Genomic DNA, 17,971 nt, shown 5'->3' with positions numbered 1-17,971 from the left:
TTCACCAAAACAACTACTCTTTTGGATAGGTTTCTTAATTCACATTTACAAAGATGGATTCTGAGGCCCAGAGAAATTGTTACAGTGGGAATTTAAGAAAATCCCTGCCTTAACTCTCTGTGACCAAAACCAACTGAGTGATAGACATAAGGTTTAGATACATGGAGATCAAAATATCAGTGTTTTTTTTTTAATTTTTAAAGTTTATTTATTTATTTTGAGAGAGAGAGAGAAAGAAATAGAAGGAAGAGGAGGAGGAGGAAGAAGAGGCAGAGAGAAAGGGAGAGAAAGAATCCCAAGCAAGCTCCATGCTGGGGCTCAAAATCATGAACTGTGAGATCATGACCCGAGCAGAAACCAAGAGTCAGAGGCTTAACTGACTTGAGCCACCCAGGCGCCCCCAAAATGTCAGTGTTTTTACTGCTGAAAGCTAGTTTGAAGGACATGGATTGGCCGTGAAGCCAAATGGGTTTAATAATCCTCTGCACCCAAATTAAACTTAGTTACAAGTCCAATCACTGGCAAAATGGAGCAACTCAGGCCTGCATTTACTTGAGTGAACCCCTTATGAGTGACAAAGGGCAAGCCTAAACACAGGTATCCTGCAAACAAGAGACTCCCAGAGAGAGAATGCAGGAGGCTGACAGTAGAACATGTTCATTTTTTCCTTCCAAACCTATCAATTATTTAACCCATTCTTTCTCCATGGGAGGAGAGCAAAGGGAATTTTTTTCCAGCTCACACAAAAGCACTTTAATTGACAGTATATAATTTTCCAAAATACAGTTTTGTAAGGAAATGGCAATAATACAGTTTTTACAAAGAAGTTTCTCAGTAAATCCCAGAGTACTTCAGACCTCCTCCACTAAGACGCATGCTCCCCAAGACAGGAATGTTATTCAGGAAAGTCTCTTCATATGATTTGAGAAAATATTTATGCTTCCTTTAAATAATCACTTGCTCAATGTGTTGTAGAGTTGACTAGTATCAGAAAAATTTGAGTCCAGCTCCATCTGACTCCAAAAATCGTGCTAAGATTTCTGAAAATAATGCCTAAGCCCATTGATCCAATACTCCAGATATGAAGACTTCTGCTCCTTCCTTTCTCCTCTTTATTTTCTCCAAGTATGAGTCAACTCCATGTCAGGATACCATGAATGATCATGTAGGACATTAAAAAGAATATTGCACCCAGAACCAGGAGACTTCGTTTTAATTTCAGGTCTTACAGTTGCTCTTAGATAAGAAAAGATGAAAAGAAACCAACATGGATTTAGTGCCTATTTTGTGCCAAGCACTGCATTAGACTTTATGTGTATAATCACTAACCCTCACCACAACCCTGAAGGCTGTTGTTTCTATTTTACACATGGAAACATTAAGACACAGATTGAATTGACCCAAATTACACAATTAGGAAGAAGCTAGACTCCAGATGGAAAATTTCTTATCCCAAATCCAGCCACTACATGGCTCTCTAAAGCCATGCTTACACTGAGGATTCCACTTTGTAGAATGAGACAACTGAACTAGTTGATCAATAAGATCATTTCTGGCTCTAAATATCAATTTGTCAAGGGGTAAATGAATTACAGATTGGTCACTGGGTATTATGAAACAGATGAGGAATTTATAAAATGCATGTGTGTGTGTGTGTGTGTGTGTGTGTGTGTGGTGTGCGTGTAATTATATTTTTCTCTTTTTTTTTTTTTTTAAATTTTTTTTTCAACGTTTATTTATTTTTGCGACAGAGAGAGACAGAGCATGAACGGGGGAGGGGCAGAGAGAGAGGGAGACACAGAATCGGAAACAGGCTCCAGGCTCTGAGCCATCAGCCCAGAGCCTGATGCGGGGCTCGAACTCTCGGACCGCGAGATCGTGACCTGGCTGAAGTCGGACGCTTAACCGACTGCGCCACCCAGGCGCCCCTATTTTTCTCTTTTTAATGATTAGAAATGTTTTTATTCATTTCCTTATTTCTTCAACACTTCAAATCTGCCCAAGCCATTATTCTCTTCTTGTGAGTTTTACTTCTCTCTGACCTCTGTTTTCTTCCTGTTCTTAGCTTTCACACTCTCTCTCCTAATCATGGCATCTTAAATCTTACCATTGAAAAATGGTGATAGAAGGGGCATTGCCAATGGCCCCATGCTTAGGTAAAGCCAGAACCTTCTACCCACTATCCACTTAATTTAGGGAAGGCTAACAGTTCTCCGACTTGAGTTTCCTCATCTTAAAATTGGAGCTAAAGATGATTTCTTATAAAGGAGGTGTTGTGAGGATTAAATGTAATGAATGTCAAATTTCTGTCATAGTAAACTTTCAGTGAACAGAAGCTATACTGATGAATGTGGCATACCCCTCTCTCTTTTCCCAGAAGAGAGGCTGGCTGAAAATGATTAGCTTTATTAAGAGCTTTTGCAAGTACCGCAGATTTATGTCTGATCCCAGTAAACGCCATGAATTTGAAGAATATCTTCACCTGGAAGTACAAAATAGCAAGGAAAGTAAGTCACTTCTCTATTTACTGCCTTTCCTGTTGACATTCCAGACACAGGTTAGCCCAGATAAGAAACTGCAGGGCAGTTGCTGTATGTCATACCTGTGTTAGTGTGGGGTATAGCAAGAACTCCAGGTCCTGGGTGCAAAGCCAAGCTCACCCCTGCTTAGAGAGGATGTGAGTCCAGTGGCTTCTGCTTACAGAGCCAGCAATGGTAGAGAATGACTAGTCTAAAGCATAGCAAGATCTTATATTTTATAAAACTGTTTGTCTGTAGTATAGATTTATTCAACTACTACATTTATTATTTCATTCACTCATTCATCACTTTTTGAGAATCTACTATGTAGCAGGAACTTTGCCAGGTGCTGGAGATACAGTAGGAAACATGCAGCATATGTCCTCATGGCATTTACAGTCTTGAATGTAAGACAGAAAATAAGAGCTACAGATGTCGGAGCAAGATTTCCTGGGTTTGAATCTGCCATTTTCTAACTGAAGGACCTTGTGAAAGTGGTTTGTGCCTCTGTTTTTTTTTCATCTGTAGAATGGTAATAATAATGGTGCTTTTCTCATAAGATTATTGTGGAGATTAAGTGAGTTAATACATATAGAATGTCTTTACCCATTGCTATAAAAGAGTTAACCAGTGTATTGCTATTATTATGTAGTGAGTGATCCCAAAGATAATTTCAAGGAGACCCTAGTTACTCAAAGGGTAGGATCAGGGAAGACTTCTCCTAGAAAATCACATAAATTTGTCTTCAGGAATGAGCAAGTTAGAGAGACAAAATAGGAGGGGAGAAATTTCTAGGTCTGCATAGGATCCTAAAATAAGAAAGAGGATGGCACATTGCAGGAACTGCAATCAGCCCAGATGGATGGGAGATTAATAAGATGCCAAAAGTGCCTGAGATAATATTGGAGGAACTAATGACAAATTTCATCTCTTTTGATGACTTGAGTTGTTCCAATTGTCACTATAACAAATAATACTGCAAAACATACATACTTTGCAATTGTGTTATTTCTATGAAATAAACTCCTTAAAATGGGAGAAATGGGAAAATGGTTAAAAATAGTTAAATTTCAGTCCTTTAATAACATCACACTAAATAAATTCTCACCAACAGTATAAATGAGTGCCACATTGTCACTAACATGGGGTATTATGCATTTTTTAAAAAACTGCCCATCCAGTAAATGAAAAATAATGTGCCATTCTTATATATATTTCTTTAGTAATCGAGCACTTTTATTTATTGGTCATTTGTATTCTTTTTTGAATTGTTTATGTCCTTTGTCTATTTTTCTATTGGAATTTTTAAGTATTTTATTTTCTAATTTGCAAAAGTTTTTGTATGTATGTTTTACGAACTGCTTCACATTTAGGATTTTAGAGTAGTTCTAGCTCTTTTGTTTCTTCTTTTAAATAAAATTACTTCAAACCTGTATGCCCCAGAATGATAGGAAGTCCCATGTCACCCCCCCCCCTTTAATTTCCCATATCCTTAGTATTGTATGAGAGAGCCCAAGAAGAGTGCTTCTGTAGCTCAGTGGGAGATCTACCGGCTAGTAGTCTCCTTCCTATCACTATCATTTAGCCTTTTCTGGGACTGTTATATCCTTCAATCAATGACCCATTTATCATTACAAAAAACACTTTCTTGGGAGAGAAGGGGCCAACATGGCAGAGAAGTAGGGGGATCAGAACTTCCCTAGTCTCTCAAACAAAGAAGTGTTGAAGCCAAAGGATTTTGAACCCCAGGAGCCCGGGAAGAAAGGAGACAGTCGTGCTTCCAGGGACTCACCGGGACAACCTGATGGGCCATAGGAGCATGATTGGAACTGGGAGAGATAAAAGGAATGGAGGGGAGGGATCCCCTCCTTCAGAGAGACAAAGGGAACAGAAAGAGAGGCTGGTGAAGCATAGGACTATATCTGGCCACAGAAAAACCTTGAACTAGGAGGAAGAAAGATCCAATTTCTAACTGTGGGGCTTTCTCCAGACTGGGACCGGCTGCCCAGATCACGCACCTGGGCAGGAGGGGAGCCAGTCCGCGGCTTGGTGGCTAGGTCAGGGGTGCAGTTCGCAGTAGGAGAAAGCAATTCCTTTCCTAGAGTGTTGTGGGACAGGACAATGCCTGTCTGTGTCTGCCAGCAGGGGGCCACATATCTGAGGGTGCAGAGCAGAGCTTCCCCAGTACCAGGACTCCGCACCTCCCCTGTACCAGGATGCACTGAGCGAGAATTTGAATCCCAGCCAAGCGCCAGGCATGGGAATCACAGGAGAGGACCCAAATAGATAAGATCATGAATGAAAATGGAATTATTACAACCAATCCCTCAGAAACACTTATCAGAAGCAATTATTAGGGAATACTATGAAAAATTATATGCCAATAAACTGGACAACCTGGAAGAAATGGACATATTCCTAAATACCCACACACTACCAAAACTCAAACGGGGAGAAATAGAAAATTTGAACAGACCCATAACTAGTGAAGAAATTGAACCAGTTATCAAAAGTCTCCCAACAAATAAGAGTCCTTGATCAGATGGCTTCCCTGGGGAATTCTACCAGACATTTAAAGCAGAGTTAATATCTATCCTTCTCAAGCTGCTCCAAAAAATAGAAATGGAAGACAAGTTCCGGAATCATTCTATGAAGCCAGTATTACTTTGATTCACAAACCAGATAGAGACCCCATAAAAAAGGAGAACTACAGGCCAATATCCCTGATGAACATAGATCCAAAATTCTCAACAAGATACTAGCAAATCAAATTCAACAATTATTCACCATGATCTAATAGGATTCATTCCTGGACTACAGGGCTGGTTCAATATTCGCAAATCAATCAATGTGATACATCACATTAATAAAAGAAAGGATAAGAACAACATGATCCTGTCAATAGATGCATAAAAAGCATTTGACAAAATACAGCATCCTTTCTTAATAAAAACACTCAAGAAAGTCTGGATAGAAGGAACATACTTAAACATCATAAAAACCATATATGAAAAGCCCACAGCTAATATCATCCTCAATGGGGAAAAACTGAGAGCTTTCTCCCTGAGATCAGGAACATGACAGGGATGTCCACTCTCACCACTGTTGTTTAACATAGTGTTGGAAGTTCTAGCATCAGCAACCGACAACAAAATGAAATAAAGGGCATAAAAATTGGCAAAGAAGAAGGAAAACTTTCACTTTTCACAGATGACATGATACTCCATTTAGAAAACCCAAAAGACTGCACCAAAAGACTGCTAGAACTAATATATGAATTCAGCAAAGTCATACGGTACAAAATCAATCTACAGAAACTGGTTACATTTTTATACACCAATAATGAAGCAACAGAAAGAGAAATAAAGAAACTTATTCCATTTACAATTGCACCAAGAAACATAAAATACCTAGGAATAATCCTAACCAAAGATGTAAAATATCTGTCAGCTGAAAACTATAGAAAGCTTATGAAGGAAATTGAAGAAGACACAAAGAAATGGAAAAACATTCCATGCTCATGAACTGGAAGAATAAATATGATTAAAATGTCAATACTACCCAAAGCAATCTACACATTCAGTACAATCCCGATCAAAATTGCACTAGCTATCTTCTCAAAGCTAGAACAAACAATCCTAAAATTTGTATGGAACCACAAAAGATCCTGACTAGCCAAAGTAATACTGAATAAGAAAACCAAAGTGGGATGCATCACAGTCCCAGACTTTAGCCTCTACTACAAAGCTGTAATCATCAAGACAGTATGGTATTGGCACAAAGCAGACACGTAGACCAATGGAATAGAACCGATAACCCAGAAATGGACCCACAATGTATGGCCAACTAATCTTTGACAAAGCAGGAAAGAATATCCAATGGAAAAAAGACAGTCTCTTTAGCAAATGGTGCTGGGAGAACTGGACAGCAACATGCAGAAGAATGAAACTAGACCACTTTCTTACACCATACACAAAAGTAAACTCAAAATGGATAAAGGACCTGAATGTGAGACAGGAAACCATCAAAACCTTAGAGGAGAAAGCAGGCAACAACCTCTTTGACCTCAGCTGCAGCAATTTCTTACTTGACACATCTCCAAAGGCAAGGGAATTAAAAGCAAAAATGAACTACTTGGACCTAATCAAGATAAAAAGCTTCTTCACTACAAAGAAAAAACAATGAACAAAATTAAAAGGCAACCAACAGAATGGGCAAAGATATGTGCAAATGACATATCAGATAAAGGGCTAGTGTCCAAAATCTATAAATAACTTATCAAACTCAACACATGAAAAATAAATGATCCAGTGAAGAAACGGGCAGAAGATATGAATAGACACTTTTCCAAAGAAGACATCCAGATGGCCAACAGATACATGAAATGATGCTCAACGTCACTCATCATCAGGGAAATACAAATCAAAGTCACACTGAAATACCATCTCACACTGGTCAGAGTGGCTAAAGCAAACAAATCAGGAAACTGTAGATCCTGGCGAGGATGTGGAGAAATGGGAACGCTCTTGCACTGTTGGTGGGAATGCAAATTGGTGCAGCCACTCTGGAAAACAGTGTGGAGGTTCCTCAAAAAATTAAAAATAGAACCACCCTTTGACTCAGCAATGGCACTGCTAGGAATTTACTCAAGGAATACAGGATTACTGATGCATAGGGGCACATATACCCCAATGTTTATAGCAGCTCTTTCAATAATAGCCAAATTATGAAAAGAGCCTAAGTGTCCATCAATTGATGAATGGATAAAGAAGATGTGGCTTATATATAAAATGGAATACTACTTAGAAATGAGAAAGAATGAAATCCTTCCATTTGCAGCAATGTGGATGGAACTGATGAAATAAGTCAATCAGAGAAAGACAGATATATGTTTTCACTCATATATGAATCTTGAGAAACTTAACAGAAGTCCATGAGGGAAGGGAAGGGGGAAAAAGTTACAAACAGAGAGGGAGGGAGGCAAACCATAAGAGACTCTTAAATACAGAGAACAAACTGAGAGTTGATGGGGGGTGGAGGAGAGGGGAAAGTGAGTGATGGGCATTGAGGAGGGCACTTGTTGGAATGAGCACTGGGTGCTCATTTGGCAATAAGTTATATTTTTAAAAAACACTTTCTTTACCTTTGGTAATACTCTTTTCTCCGAAATCTACTTTGATATTAAAATAGGCACTCCAGCTTTCTTTTTATTAGTGTTTGCAATATTGTATTTGCCCATTGTTTTATTTATAACCTAGTTATTCCCTACATTTAAAGTGCTCTTCTAGGAGGCCTGGGGGGCTCAGTTGGTTAAACATCCAACTTTGGCTCAGGTCACGATCTCACGACTCATGAGTTCAAACCCGGCATCTGGCTCTGTGCTGGTAGTGTGGAGCCTGGAGCCCACTTCGAGTTCTGTATCTCCCTCTCTCTGCCCCTCCCCTTCTCTGTCTCTCTCTGTCTCTCTCTGTTTCTCTCTCTCTCTCAAAAATAAACAAACATCAAAAACATTAAAAAAGTAAATTGCTCTTCTGGTAGCCAGTATAGAGTTGGGTCTTGCTTTGAAAAAAAATTATCCAACATGACAATCTTAATCCAATTGAAAGTCAACTGTCAAATATTCAGGGCATTTTGTGAGCCATCAATAGCTTGAAATCAACTATGATAGAAGTATTTATTATAGAAATCAGCAAATGTTACAAATCAGATCTCCCCTTCCCTACCAGAGTTGGTTTATAAGTATATCACTGCTCCCAGATTTCTTGAGTGAATTTAGCACCCTCTCTTCCTAAAATCTCTGACCATCACACCAACTTTCCTGTTCTGACTTTTTTCCCCCTTCAAACTCAACTATAAGAGATACAGCTTGTAAGATAGGAAGGAGTAGCTTTTTGTTTTAGTTGGTACTATAACCCTAGGACCTAGCACAGTGTCTGGAACATAATAGGTGTTAGCTATTTATTGAATGTTGTAGTACCCTCCCATCTTATATGTAACACTGCTCCAAAAGGAATCCCACTTATGCCATAGGAAGCACCACACCCACATCAATGATTTTTGAACAGATATCCACAATATTGGATTTTACAGGAAAAATAGTAAATCCTAGAGCTGGATTAGACAATTTTCTTAACCCCAGCCAGTCAATTAACTAGGGTCTACATGCCAAATACAGCCCCAAATCCCTATGAATGGACTTCTTTAGATATATCCTAGTCAAGAAACTTTCTAAAATAAGTCTTTTTTTTTTTTTGAGACACAATCCAAACCTTCTAGAATCTTCTATGTTTATCTTTACTCATTCCTGTCTGTTTTCTACTCTGGTGCCCTTATCTCTGTTTCTTTAATAAATTTCTTTACTCTTGATGTTTGGCTTTTTTGTTGTGCTGCTTCCCCAGTTTACTTCTAAATTACTTCCCTGATAAACCTTGAATAAGCATCATCAGAATCACAGACTCCATTTTGAAGGTCACATCTGTATATTCACTTTCTGCAGAAATGTTAGGGATTGGCATAACTACAGTGCAATCATATTTCTATGAAACAAGCACCAGGAAAACACAGTTGTTTTGTGCTTTCAGTACACAGTGATTTGTGCGTGTGCGTGTGTGTGCGTGCGTGTGTGTGTATGTTGTCATGCCATCTAAGCAGATGGCTTTTTCAGCAGTACTTCAAGTCAAAGTAAAAAGTTGAGCCCAAGGGTAGGTAGGAAATCACTCTTTCAATAGACTCAAAGATGGGTCCGGTTTCCTTTCTTCATTTTAGTTATGTCCAAGTTGGAGGCTTCAAGTTTATGAGTGACTTGATCAAATTAGATTTTAATTCTTTCCTCCTTCTCTCTCAGATTTCTCCACATCACCAAATGTATCAGGACGACCAACTGCAAATGTTGCAAACGTCCGGAGTACAGACCTTGAGAATGAAGATATAATCCTTATGAAGCGTCGTATATTTGGCCACAGGATTATCGTTGTCAACTTTGCGATCAATGATTTATATTTTTTTTCTGAAATGGAGAAGTAAGTTTCCCATCTCTCCCTGTCATGGCTTTCCAAACTTAGTACCATCCAGCAAAGACTGGAGTGGTCTATAAATGGTACCGTGATTTCAAACCTGCCAAGCAGGAATCTCCAACTGAAAATCTCACTGAATTCTGTCACTGTGTCCATTTCTGACATTCTTCCCTTTGGGTACTAGAAGCTCCTCAGTATTGAAAGAGTACTTACTTATACCAAGGAAGTGAAGCACTTTTTTTCTATTATTTGTTAATATGATAGAAGTTCTCTTACGTAGCACCACAGGGCCAATAGTTCTTTAGTTAGAGCAAAGAATTATAATAAAACTTGTGTGTGTCTGTATGTGTGTGCATGAAATTAATATATGTATAATATATTAATTATATATAATATATATTAAATATATATATTATTCCTTGCTTTATTCATCCATCTTATGAAAAAAGCAAGTAGTAGGAACAAACTGGAGGTCATTCCATTACATCTTTTGGTGAGTTATGTAAATCAAAACATCTTTCTACTCTAGGTCAGATTATTCTTACCTGTTGTTCAGTGCCATTTCTACTTAGAAATATTCTTTTTTTAATTTATTTTTTTAAATTTACATCCAGTTAGTTAGCATATAGTGCAACAATGATTTCAGGAGTAGGTTCCTTAGTGCCCCTTATCCATTTAGCCCATCTTCCCTCCCACAACCCCTCCAGCAAACCTCTATTTATTCTCCATATTTAAGAGACCCTTGTGTTTTTGTCCTCCTCCTTGTTTTTATATTATTTTTGCTTCTCTTTCCTTGTGTTCATCTGTTTTGTATCTTAAAGCCATCATATGAGTGAAGTCATATGATATTTGTCTTTCTCTGACTAATTTCACTTAGCAGAATACCCTCTAGTTCCATCCACGTAGTTGCAAATGGCAAGATTTCATTCTTTTTGATTGCTGAGTAATACTCCATTGTATACAAATACCACATCTCCTTTATCCATTCATACATCAATGGGCATTTGGGCTCTTTCCATACTTTGGCTGTTGTGGCCAGTGCTGCTATAAACATTGGGGTGCATGTGTCCCTTCAAAACAGCACACCTGTATCCCTTGGATAAATAGCTAGTAGTGCAATTGCTGGGTCGTAGGGTAGTTCTATTTTTAATTTTTTGAGGAACCTCCATACTGTTTTCCAGAGTGGCTCCACCAGCTTGCATTCCAACCAACAATGCAAAAGAGTTCCTATTTCTCCACATTCTCAACAACATCTGTTGTTGCCTCAGTTGTTAATGTCAGCCATTCTGACAGGTGTGAGGTGGTATCTCATTGTGGTTTTGATTTGTATTTCCTTGATGATGAGTGATGTTGAGCATGTTTTCATGTGTCGGTTGGCCATCTGGAAGTCTTGTTTGGAGAAGTGTCTATTCATGTCTTTTGCCCATTTCTTCACTGGATTTTTGCTTTTTGGATGTTGAGAAGTTTGAGAAGTTTGAGAAGTTCTTTATAGATTTTGGATACTAGTCCTTTATCTGATATGTTGTTTGCACATATCTTCTCCCATTTTGTCAGTTGCCTTTTAGTTTTGCTGATTGATTCCTTCACTGTACAGAAGCTTTTTATTTTGATGAGGTCCCAATAGTTCATTTTTGCTTTTGTTTCCCCTGCCTCTGGAGACGTGTTGAGTAAGAAGTTGTTGCAGCCAAGGTCAAAGAGGTTTTTGCCTGCTTTCTCCTTGAGGATTTTGATAGCTTACTGTCTTACTTTTAGGTCTTTCATCTATTTTGAGTTTATTTTTGTGTCTGGTGTAAGAAAGTGGTCCAGGTTCATTCTTCTGCATGTCGCTGTCCAATTTTCCCAGCACCACTTGCTGAACAGACTGTCTTTATTCCATTGAATATTCTTTCCTGCTTTGTCAAAGAATAGTTGGCCATATGTTTGTGGGTCCATTTCTGGGCTCTCTATTCTGTTCCATTGATCTGAGTGTCTGTTTTTGTGCCAGTACCATACTGTCTTGATGATTACAGCTTTGTAATACAGCTTGAAGTCTGGGATTGTAATGCCTCCACCTTTGGTTTTCTTTTTCAGGATTGCTTTGGTTATTCAGGATTTTTTCTGGCTCATTACAAATTTTAGGACTGTTCTAGGTTCTGTGAAGAATGCTGCTGTTATTTTGATAGGGATTGCATTGACTATGTAGATTGCTTTGGGTAGTATTGACATTTTAACAATATTTGTTCTTCTAATCCAGGAGCATGGAATAGTTTTCCATTTTTTGTGTGTCTTCTTCAATTTCTTTCATAAGCTTTCTATAGTTTTCAGTGTATATATTTTTCACTTATTTATTCCTAGATATTTTATGGCTTTTGGTGTAATTGTAAATGGGATCCATTCCTTGATTTCTCTTTCTGTTGCTTCCTTATTAGTGTATCGGAATGCAACCGATATCTGTGCATTGATTTTATGTCCTGAAACTTTGCTGAATTCATGGATCAGTTCTAGCAGTTTTTTGGTGGAATCTTTTGGATCTTCCATATAGAGTATCATGTCATCTGTGAAGAGTGAAAGGTTGGCCTCCTCCTGGCCAATTTGGATGCCTTTTATTTCTTTGTGTTGTCTGATTGCTGAGGCTAAGACTTCCAATACTATGTTGAATAACAGTGGCGAGATCGGACATCCCCATCTTGTTCCTGACCTTGGGGGGAAAGCTCTCATTTTTTCCCCATTGAGGATGATATTATTGTTGGGTCTTTCATACATGGCTTTTATGATCTTGAGGTATGACTCTTCTAGCCCTACTTTCTTAAGGTTTTTTATCAAGAAAGGATGCTGTCTTTTGTCAAATGCTTTCTCTATATCTATTGAGAGGATCATGTGGTTCTTGTCCTTTCTTTTATTAATGTGATGTATCTTATTGATTGTTTTGCAAATATTGAACCAGCCCTGCACCCCAGGTATAAATCCCACTTGGTCGTGGTGAATAATTTTTTTAAGGAATTGTTGGATCTGGTTGGCTAATATCTTGTTGATGATTTTTGCATCCATGTTCATCGGGGAAATTGGTCTATAGTTCTCCTTTTTAGTGGGGTCTTTGCCTGATTTTGGAATCAAGGCAACGCTGGCTTCATAGAAAGAGTTTGGAAGTTTTCTTTCCATTTGTATTTTTTGGAACAGCTTCAAGAGAATAGGTGTTAACTCTTTTTTAAATGTTGGTAGAATTCCCCCGGAAAGCCATCTGGCCCTGGACTCTTGCTTTTTGGGAAATGTTTGGTTACTAATTCGATTTCTTTACTGGTTATGGGTCCGTTCATATTTTCTATTTCTTCCTGTTTCAGTTTTGGTAGTTTATATGTTTCTAGGAATTTGTCCATTTTTTCTAGACTGCCCATTTTATTGGCATATAATTGCTCATAATATTCTCTTATTGTTTTTATTTCTGCTGTGTTGGTTGTGATCTCTCCTCTTTCATTCTTGATTTTACTTATTTGGGTCCTTTCCTTTTTCTTTTTGTCTAGGGGTTTACCAATGTTGTTAATTCTTTCAAAGAACCAGCTTCTGTTTCATTGATCTGTTCTACTGCTTTTTTGTTTGTTTTGTTGTTTGGTTGTGTTGTTGGTTTTTTTGGGGAGGGGTTCGATAGCATTGGTTTCTGCTCTAATCTTTATTATTTCCTGTATTCTTCTGGTTTGGGGTTTTATCTGCTCTTCTTTTTCCAGCTCTTTAAGGTGTAAGGTTAGATTGTGTATGAGACCTTTCTTCCTTCTTTAGGAAAGCCTGGATTGCTGTATACTTCCATCTTATGACCACCTTTGCTGCATCCCAGAGGCTTTGGGCTGTGGTTTTATCATTTTCATTGGCTTCCATGTACTTTTTAATTTCCTCTAATTTCTCTGTTAGCCCATTCATTCTTTTGTAGGATGGTCTTTACTCCCCAAGTATTTGTTACATTTACAATTTTTTTCTTGTGGTTGATTTTGAGTTTCATAGCATTGTGGTCTGAAAATATGCATGGTATGATCTCAATCTTTTTGTACTTGTTGAGGGCTGATTTGTGTCCCAGTATGTGATCTATTCTGGAGAACATTCCATGTGCACTGGAGAAGAATGTGTATTACACTGCTTTAGGATGAAATGTTCTTAATATATCTGTTAAGTCCATATGGTCCAGTGTGCCATTCAAAGCCGTTGTTTCCTTATTGATACTTTGTTTAGGTGATCTGCCCATTGTTGTAAGTGGGGTGTTGAAGTCCCCTAGTATTATGGTATTATTATCAATGAGTTTCTTTATGTTTGTGATTAATTGATTTATATATTTGAGTGCTCTCACATTTGACCACAAATGTTTACAATTGTTGGGTCTTCTTGGTGGATAGACCCCTTAATTATGATATAATGTCCTTCTTCATCTCTTGTTACAGTCTTTATTTTAAGGTCTAGATTGTATAAGTTTGGATACTCTGGCTTTCTTTTGTTGACCATTAGCATGATAGATGGTTCTCCATGCCCTTACTTTCAATCTGAAGGTGTCTTTAGTTCTAAAGTGGGTCTCTTGTAAACAGCATATAGATGGATCTTGTTTTCTTTTTTTTTTTTTTAATTTTTTTTTCAACGTTTATTTATTTTTTGGGGACAGAGAGAGACAGAGCATGAACGGGGGAGGGGCAGAGAGAGAGGGAGACACAGAATCGGAAACAGGCTCCAAGCTCTGAGCCATCAGCCCAGAGCCCGACGCGGGGCTCGAACTCACGGACCACGAGATAGTGACCTGGCTGAAGTCGGACGCTTAACCGACTGCGCCACCCAGGCGCCCCTGGATCTTGTTTTCTTATCCATTCTGTTACCCTATGTCTTTTGATTGGAGCACTTAGTCCACTGACGTTTAGAGTTTTTTGCCATATGTTGCCTGTAGAGCTGGAGTTTCTGGTGGTGTTCTCTGGTCCTTTCTAGTCTTTGTTGCTTTTGTTTTGTTTTGCTTTGTTTTATTTTTTCATCTTTTCTCCCTTCAGAGAGTCCCCCTTAAAGTTTCTTGCAGGGGTGGTTTAGTGGTCACAAACTCCTTTAGTTTTTGTTTGGGAAAATTTTAATCTCTCCTATTTTGAATGACAGCCTTTATGGATAAAGAATTCTTGGTTACATATTTTGCATATTCAAAATTGAATATATCCTGCCACTCCTTTCTGACCTGCCGGGTTTCTGTGGATAGGTCTGCTGCAAACCTGATCTGTCTTTCCTTGTAGGTTAAGGACTTTTTTCCCCTTGCTGCTGTATGATTCTCTCCTTGCCTGAATATTTTGTGAATTTGACTATGATATGCCTTGTTGATGGTCGGTTTTTGTCAAATCTTATGGGAATCCTTCGTGCTTATTGGATTTTGATGTCTGTGTCTGTTCCCAGTTAGGAAAGTTTTCCACTATGATTTGCTCACATAACACTTCTACCCCTTTTTTTCTCTCTTCATCTTCTGGACCCCTATGATTCTGAATTTGTTCCTTTTTAATGAGTCACTGATTTCTCTAAATCTTAAATTGTGCTCTTTTGCCTGAGTCTCCCTTTTTTTCTGCTTCATTATTCTCCATAAGTTTGTCCTCTATATCACTGATTTGCTGCTCTGCCTCATCATTCTTGCTGCCATGGCAGCCATTCGAGATTGCAGCTCAGTTATATCATTTTTTATTTCATCCTGACTAGCTTTTACTTCTTTTATCTCTGCAGAGAGGAATTCTAATCTATTTTAGACCCCAGCTAGTATTCTTTTTATCGTGATTCTAAATCCTGGTTCAGACATATTATTTGTATCTGTATTGACTAAGTCCCTAGCTGTTGTTTCTTCTTGCTCTTTCTTTTGGGGTGAATTCCTTTGTTTCATCATTTGAAGGAAGAAAAGGAATTAATAAGGTAAAAAAAAATTAAAATTAAAAAATTAAAAACAACACACACACACACAAATCAATTAAATGATGCTAGACTCTAGGTGTGTTTTGGTCTGTTTATTGAAAGGAGCTTGATAGATTAGAGAAGATGGCAGTAAAGGGGGAAAAAAAACAAGAAAAAAAGGAAAACATTTGAAAATTTGAGAAAATGAATACAATGAAATAGAATAAAATGAAATGATGGAAATAAAATAATTTGAAAAATTTACAAAAAAGTAAGAAATATAGGAGAAAAATAAAAATAAAATTTTAATAAAAATTGAAAATAAAAGGATTTTTTCTCTTTCTGTATTCAAGAAAAAAAAGAAACAAATAAAAAAAGAAAATTCAATAGATGGACCAGTTAACAGACTGAAATACAATGAAATACGTTTTCCCCAGAATTCAAACTATGAAACATTTTATAGTCCACAAACTAAGCAGGTGGAGAGATTTGTGGTGTGCCTGAAGAGAGAGGTTGGCCCTGTTGGGTGGGGCTTAGTGTAATGGCTCCATTCTCCACTAGATGGCACAGCTTAGCTTAGTGGGTGGATTGTTGTGGTGCTTGTAGGTGTGACTGCGCATGTGAAGGAGGGGGTGTCACCCAGCTACCCAGTCTCTAGTATCAGCACTCTGTGCTCCCCCTGCCAGCAATTGCACACCAGTCCTTTGTCTCTGGCTTCCATCCACTCTGCACTTTTACACTGTCTGTGACCAAGCTGTTAGGTTGCCAGGTGGCACCTCCCTCATGAGTTTTATCTCAGATGCAGCTGTGTTTCCCAACCCCTCACTTCTGAGGCACTTCAACTTTGATCCGCTCAGATCCTCTGGGGGAGGGTCTCACCAAGCAATGGCCAGGTGCCAGCCATACCCAGGAACATTCGTGGGACTGTGCTGCTGCCAATGTCCAGAGACTGTGCCTGGGTGCCAGCCTGCCCCAGGAAAAGTTCACATGATCGTGTAGCAGCAGTTTTTCAGGGATTATGGAAAATCACAATACACACCTGGCACCAGGCTTCACCAGTAACAACCTTGTTCTCTGGGGTCTGCTGGGACTAGGTGACTGCACAGCCATTACCAAATGTTTTTCCAGCAGTGGAGCCACTTCTCCTATGTGGCCTGAGGACCTCCCAGACTACTCTGCTCCCGGGGATTCACCCTTCCCACCAGAACACCATCAGGTATTGAGCTGCAGAGTTTCAGACTCTGTGCTCCCCCTGTTTACAGAGTCTTGATGAAATTTAAATCCTTTCCTTTCTCCTTTTTTAGTTCAGTCCCCATGGCTGTTTCCACTTTTCCACTTTCCCTCCAGCTGCTTTTTTTGGGGGGGCATGTTTTTCCCATACTCTCCCCCCATCTCCATCCTGTTTTCACAAGCAAAAACAGCTCCCTGCCCTCTGTGTCTTCTCTCTCCCCCAGTTCACCTCTCTGCACCAAGTACCTGCTGAGCTCTGTGGTTCAGGTTGTGTATATTTTTGTGTTAATCCTCAAATCAGTTTTCTAGGTGTACAGGAAGGTTTAGTGTTGATCTGGCTCTATTTAATGGACATGAGACACACAAAAAAAAACTTCCATGCTTTTCCACCATCTTGGCTCCTCCCCCTCTACTTAGAAATATTCTTAACCGGGGCGCCTGGGTGGCGCAGTCGGTTAAGCGTCCGACTTCAGCCAGGTCACGATCTCGCAGTCCGTGAGTTCGAGCCCCACGTCAGGCTCTGGGCTGATGGCTCAGAGCCTGGAGCCTGTTTCCGATTCTGTGTCTCCCTCTCTCTCTGCCCCTCCCCCGTTCATGCTCTGTCTCTCTCTGTCCAAAAAATAAATAAACGTTGAAAAAAATTAAAAAAAAAAAAAAGAAATATTCTTAACCAAGTGTGTTTTCATGTGTACAGCTGCCCAATTTGTGAGCCCAGAGCCTGAACTGGCAAAAAAGTCATACTGGAGTAGAGAAGTTAGTCAGTGGTTATCAACCCTGGTGCACATCAGGATTGCTTGAAGCTTATGATTACTGCCAGTGCCAAGGTCCCTGAGATTTGGATTTTACTGGTCCAGTGTGGATCTTGGGAACTTGTATTTTCACAAGCTACTCATGTGATTCTGATGTGCAGCATAGTTTAGAACATGGGTCTAGTATCTCCAAAAGACAGTTGACTTAAAATTTCTCTTGAACATTTGCAGAGACAAGCAAGTGACTGTAAGAGGAATAAGAGCCTCCACTTTATTCCTTGTCCTCAAGGGTGGGGACATCTTTGTTACTCAGAAAAAGCATGTTGTTGGAATACTGATTTGAAATTTGGAACACATTTTCCCCATAGAAATGATGTACTACATACATGGTGATTAGATACCTTATGTACTAAAGTAGAATGGCTTGATTGTCTTACAAGTCTATATTTTAGATGTGGTGTGCTTTTTTTTTTTTTGACAACTGTGTTATAAGTTCTAAACTAATTTAAAAATAAAGACAGAGATGCATAAGTGGTATTTAAGTTGACATAAGTTGGAAGTCCCCTGTACATACATACAGGTCACTTAGTCTTCTATATTACTT

At 38.8% G+C, this 17,971-nt stretch overlaps 1 protein-coding gene across 1 annotated transcript in view; it reads left to right on the top strand.

The window, feature by feature from the left end:
• Window positions 1–17,971, top strand: part of RGSL1 (regulator of G protein signaling like 1) — a 93,756-nt gene that overhangs the window by 66,281 nt on the left and 9,504 nt on the right. Inside the window, exons 15-16 of the mRNA XM_043568048.1 lie at window positions 2,378–2,507; window positions 9,364–9,538. Coding sequence (XP_043423983.1) covers window positions 2,378–2,507; window positions 9,364–9,538 — 305 coding nt within the window. The remainder of the gene's footprint in view (window positions 1–2,377; window positions 2,508–9,363; window positions 9,539–17,971) is intronic.

Source organism: Prionailurus bengalensis, chromosome E4, assembly GCF_016509475.1.
Source record: "Prionailurus bengalensis isolate Pbe53 chromosome E4, Fcat_Pben_1.1_paternal_pri, whole genome shotgun sequence".
NCBI classification, from domain to species: domain Eukaryota; kingdom Metazoa; phylum Chordata; class Mammalia; order Carnivora; family Felidae; genus Prionailurus; species Prionailurus bengalensis.
This window is presented reverse-complemented; position numbering and strand designations above follow the sequence as displayed.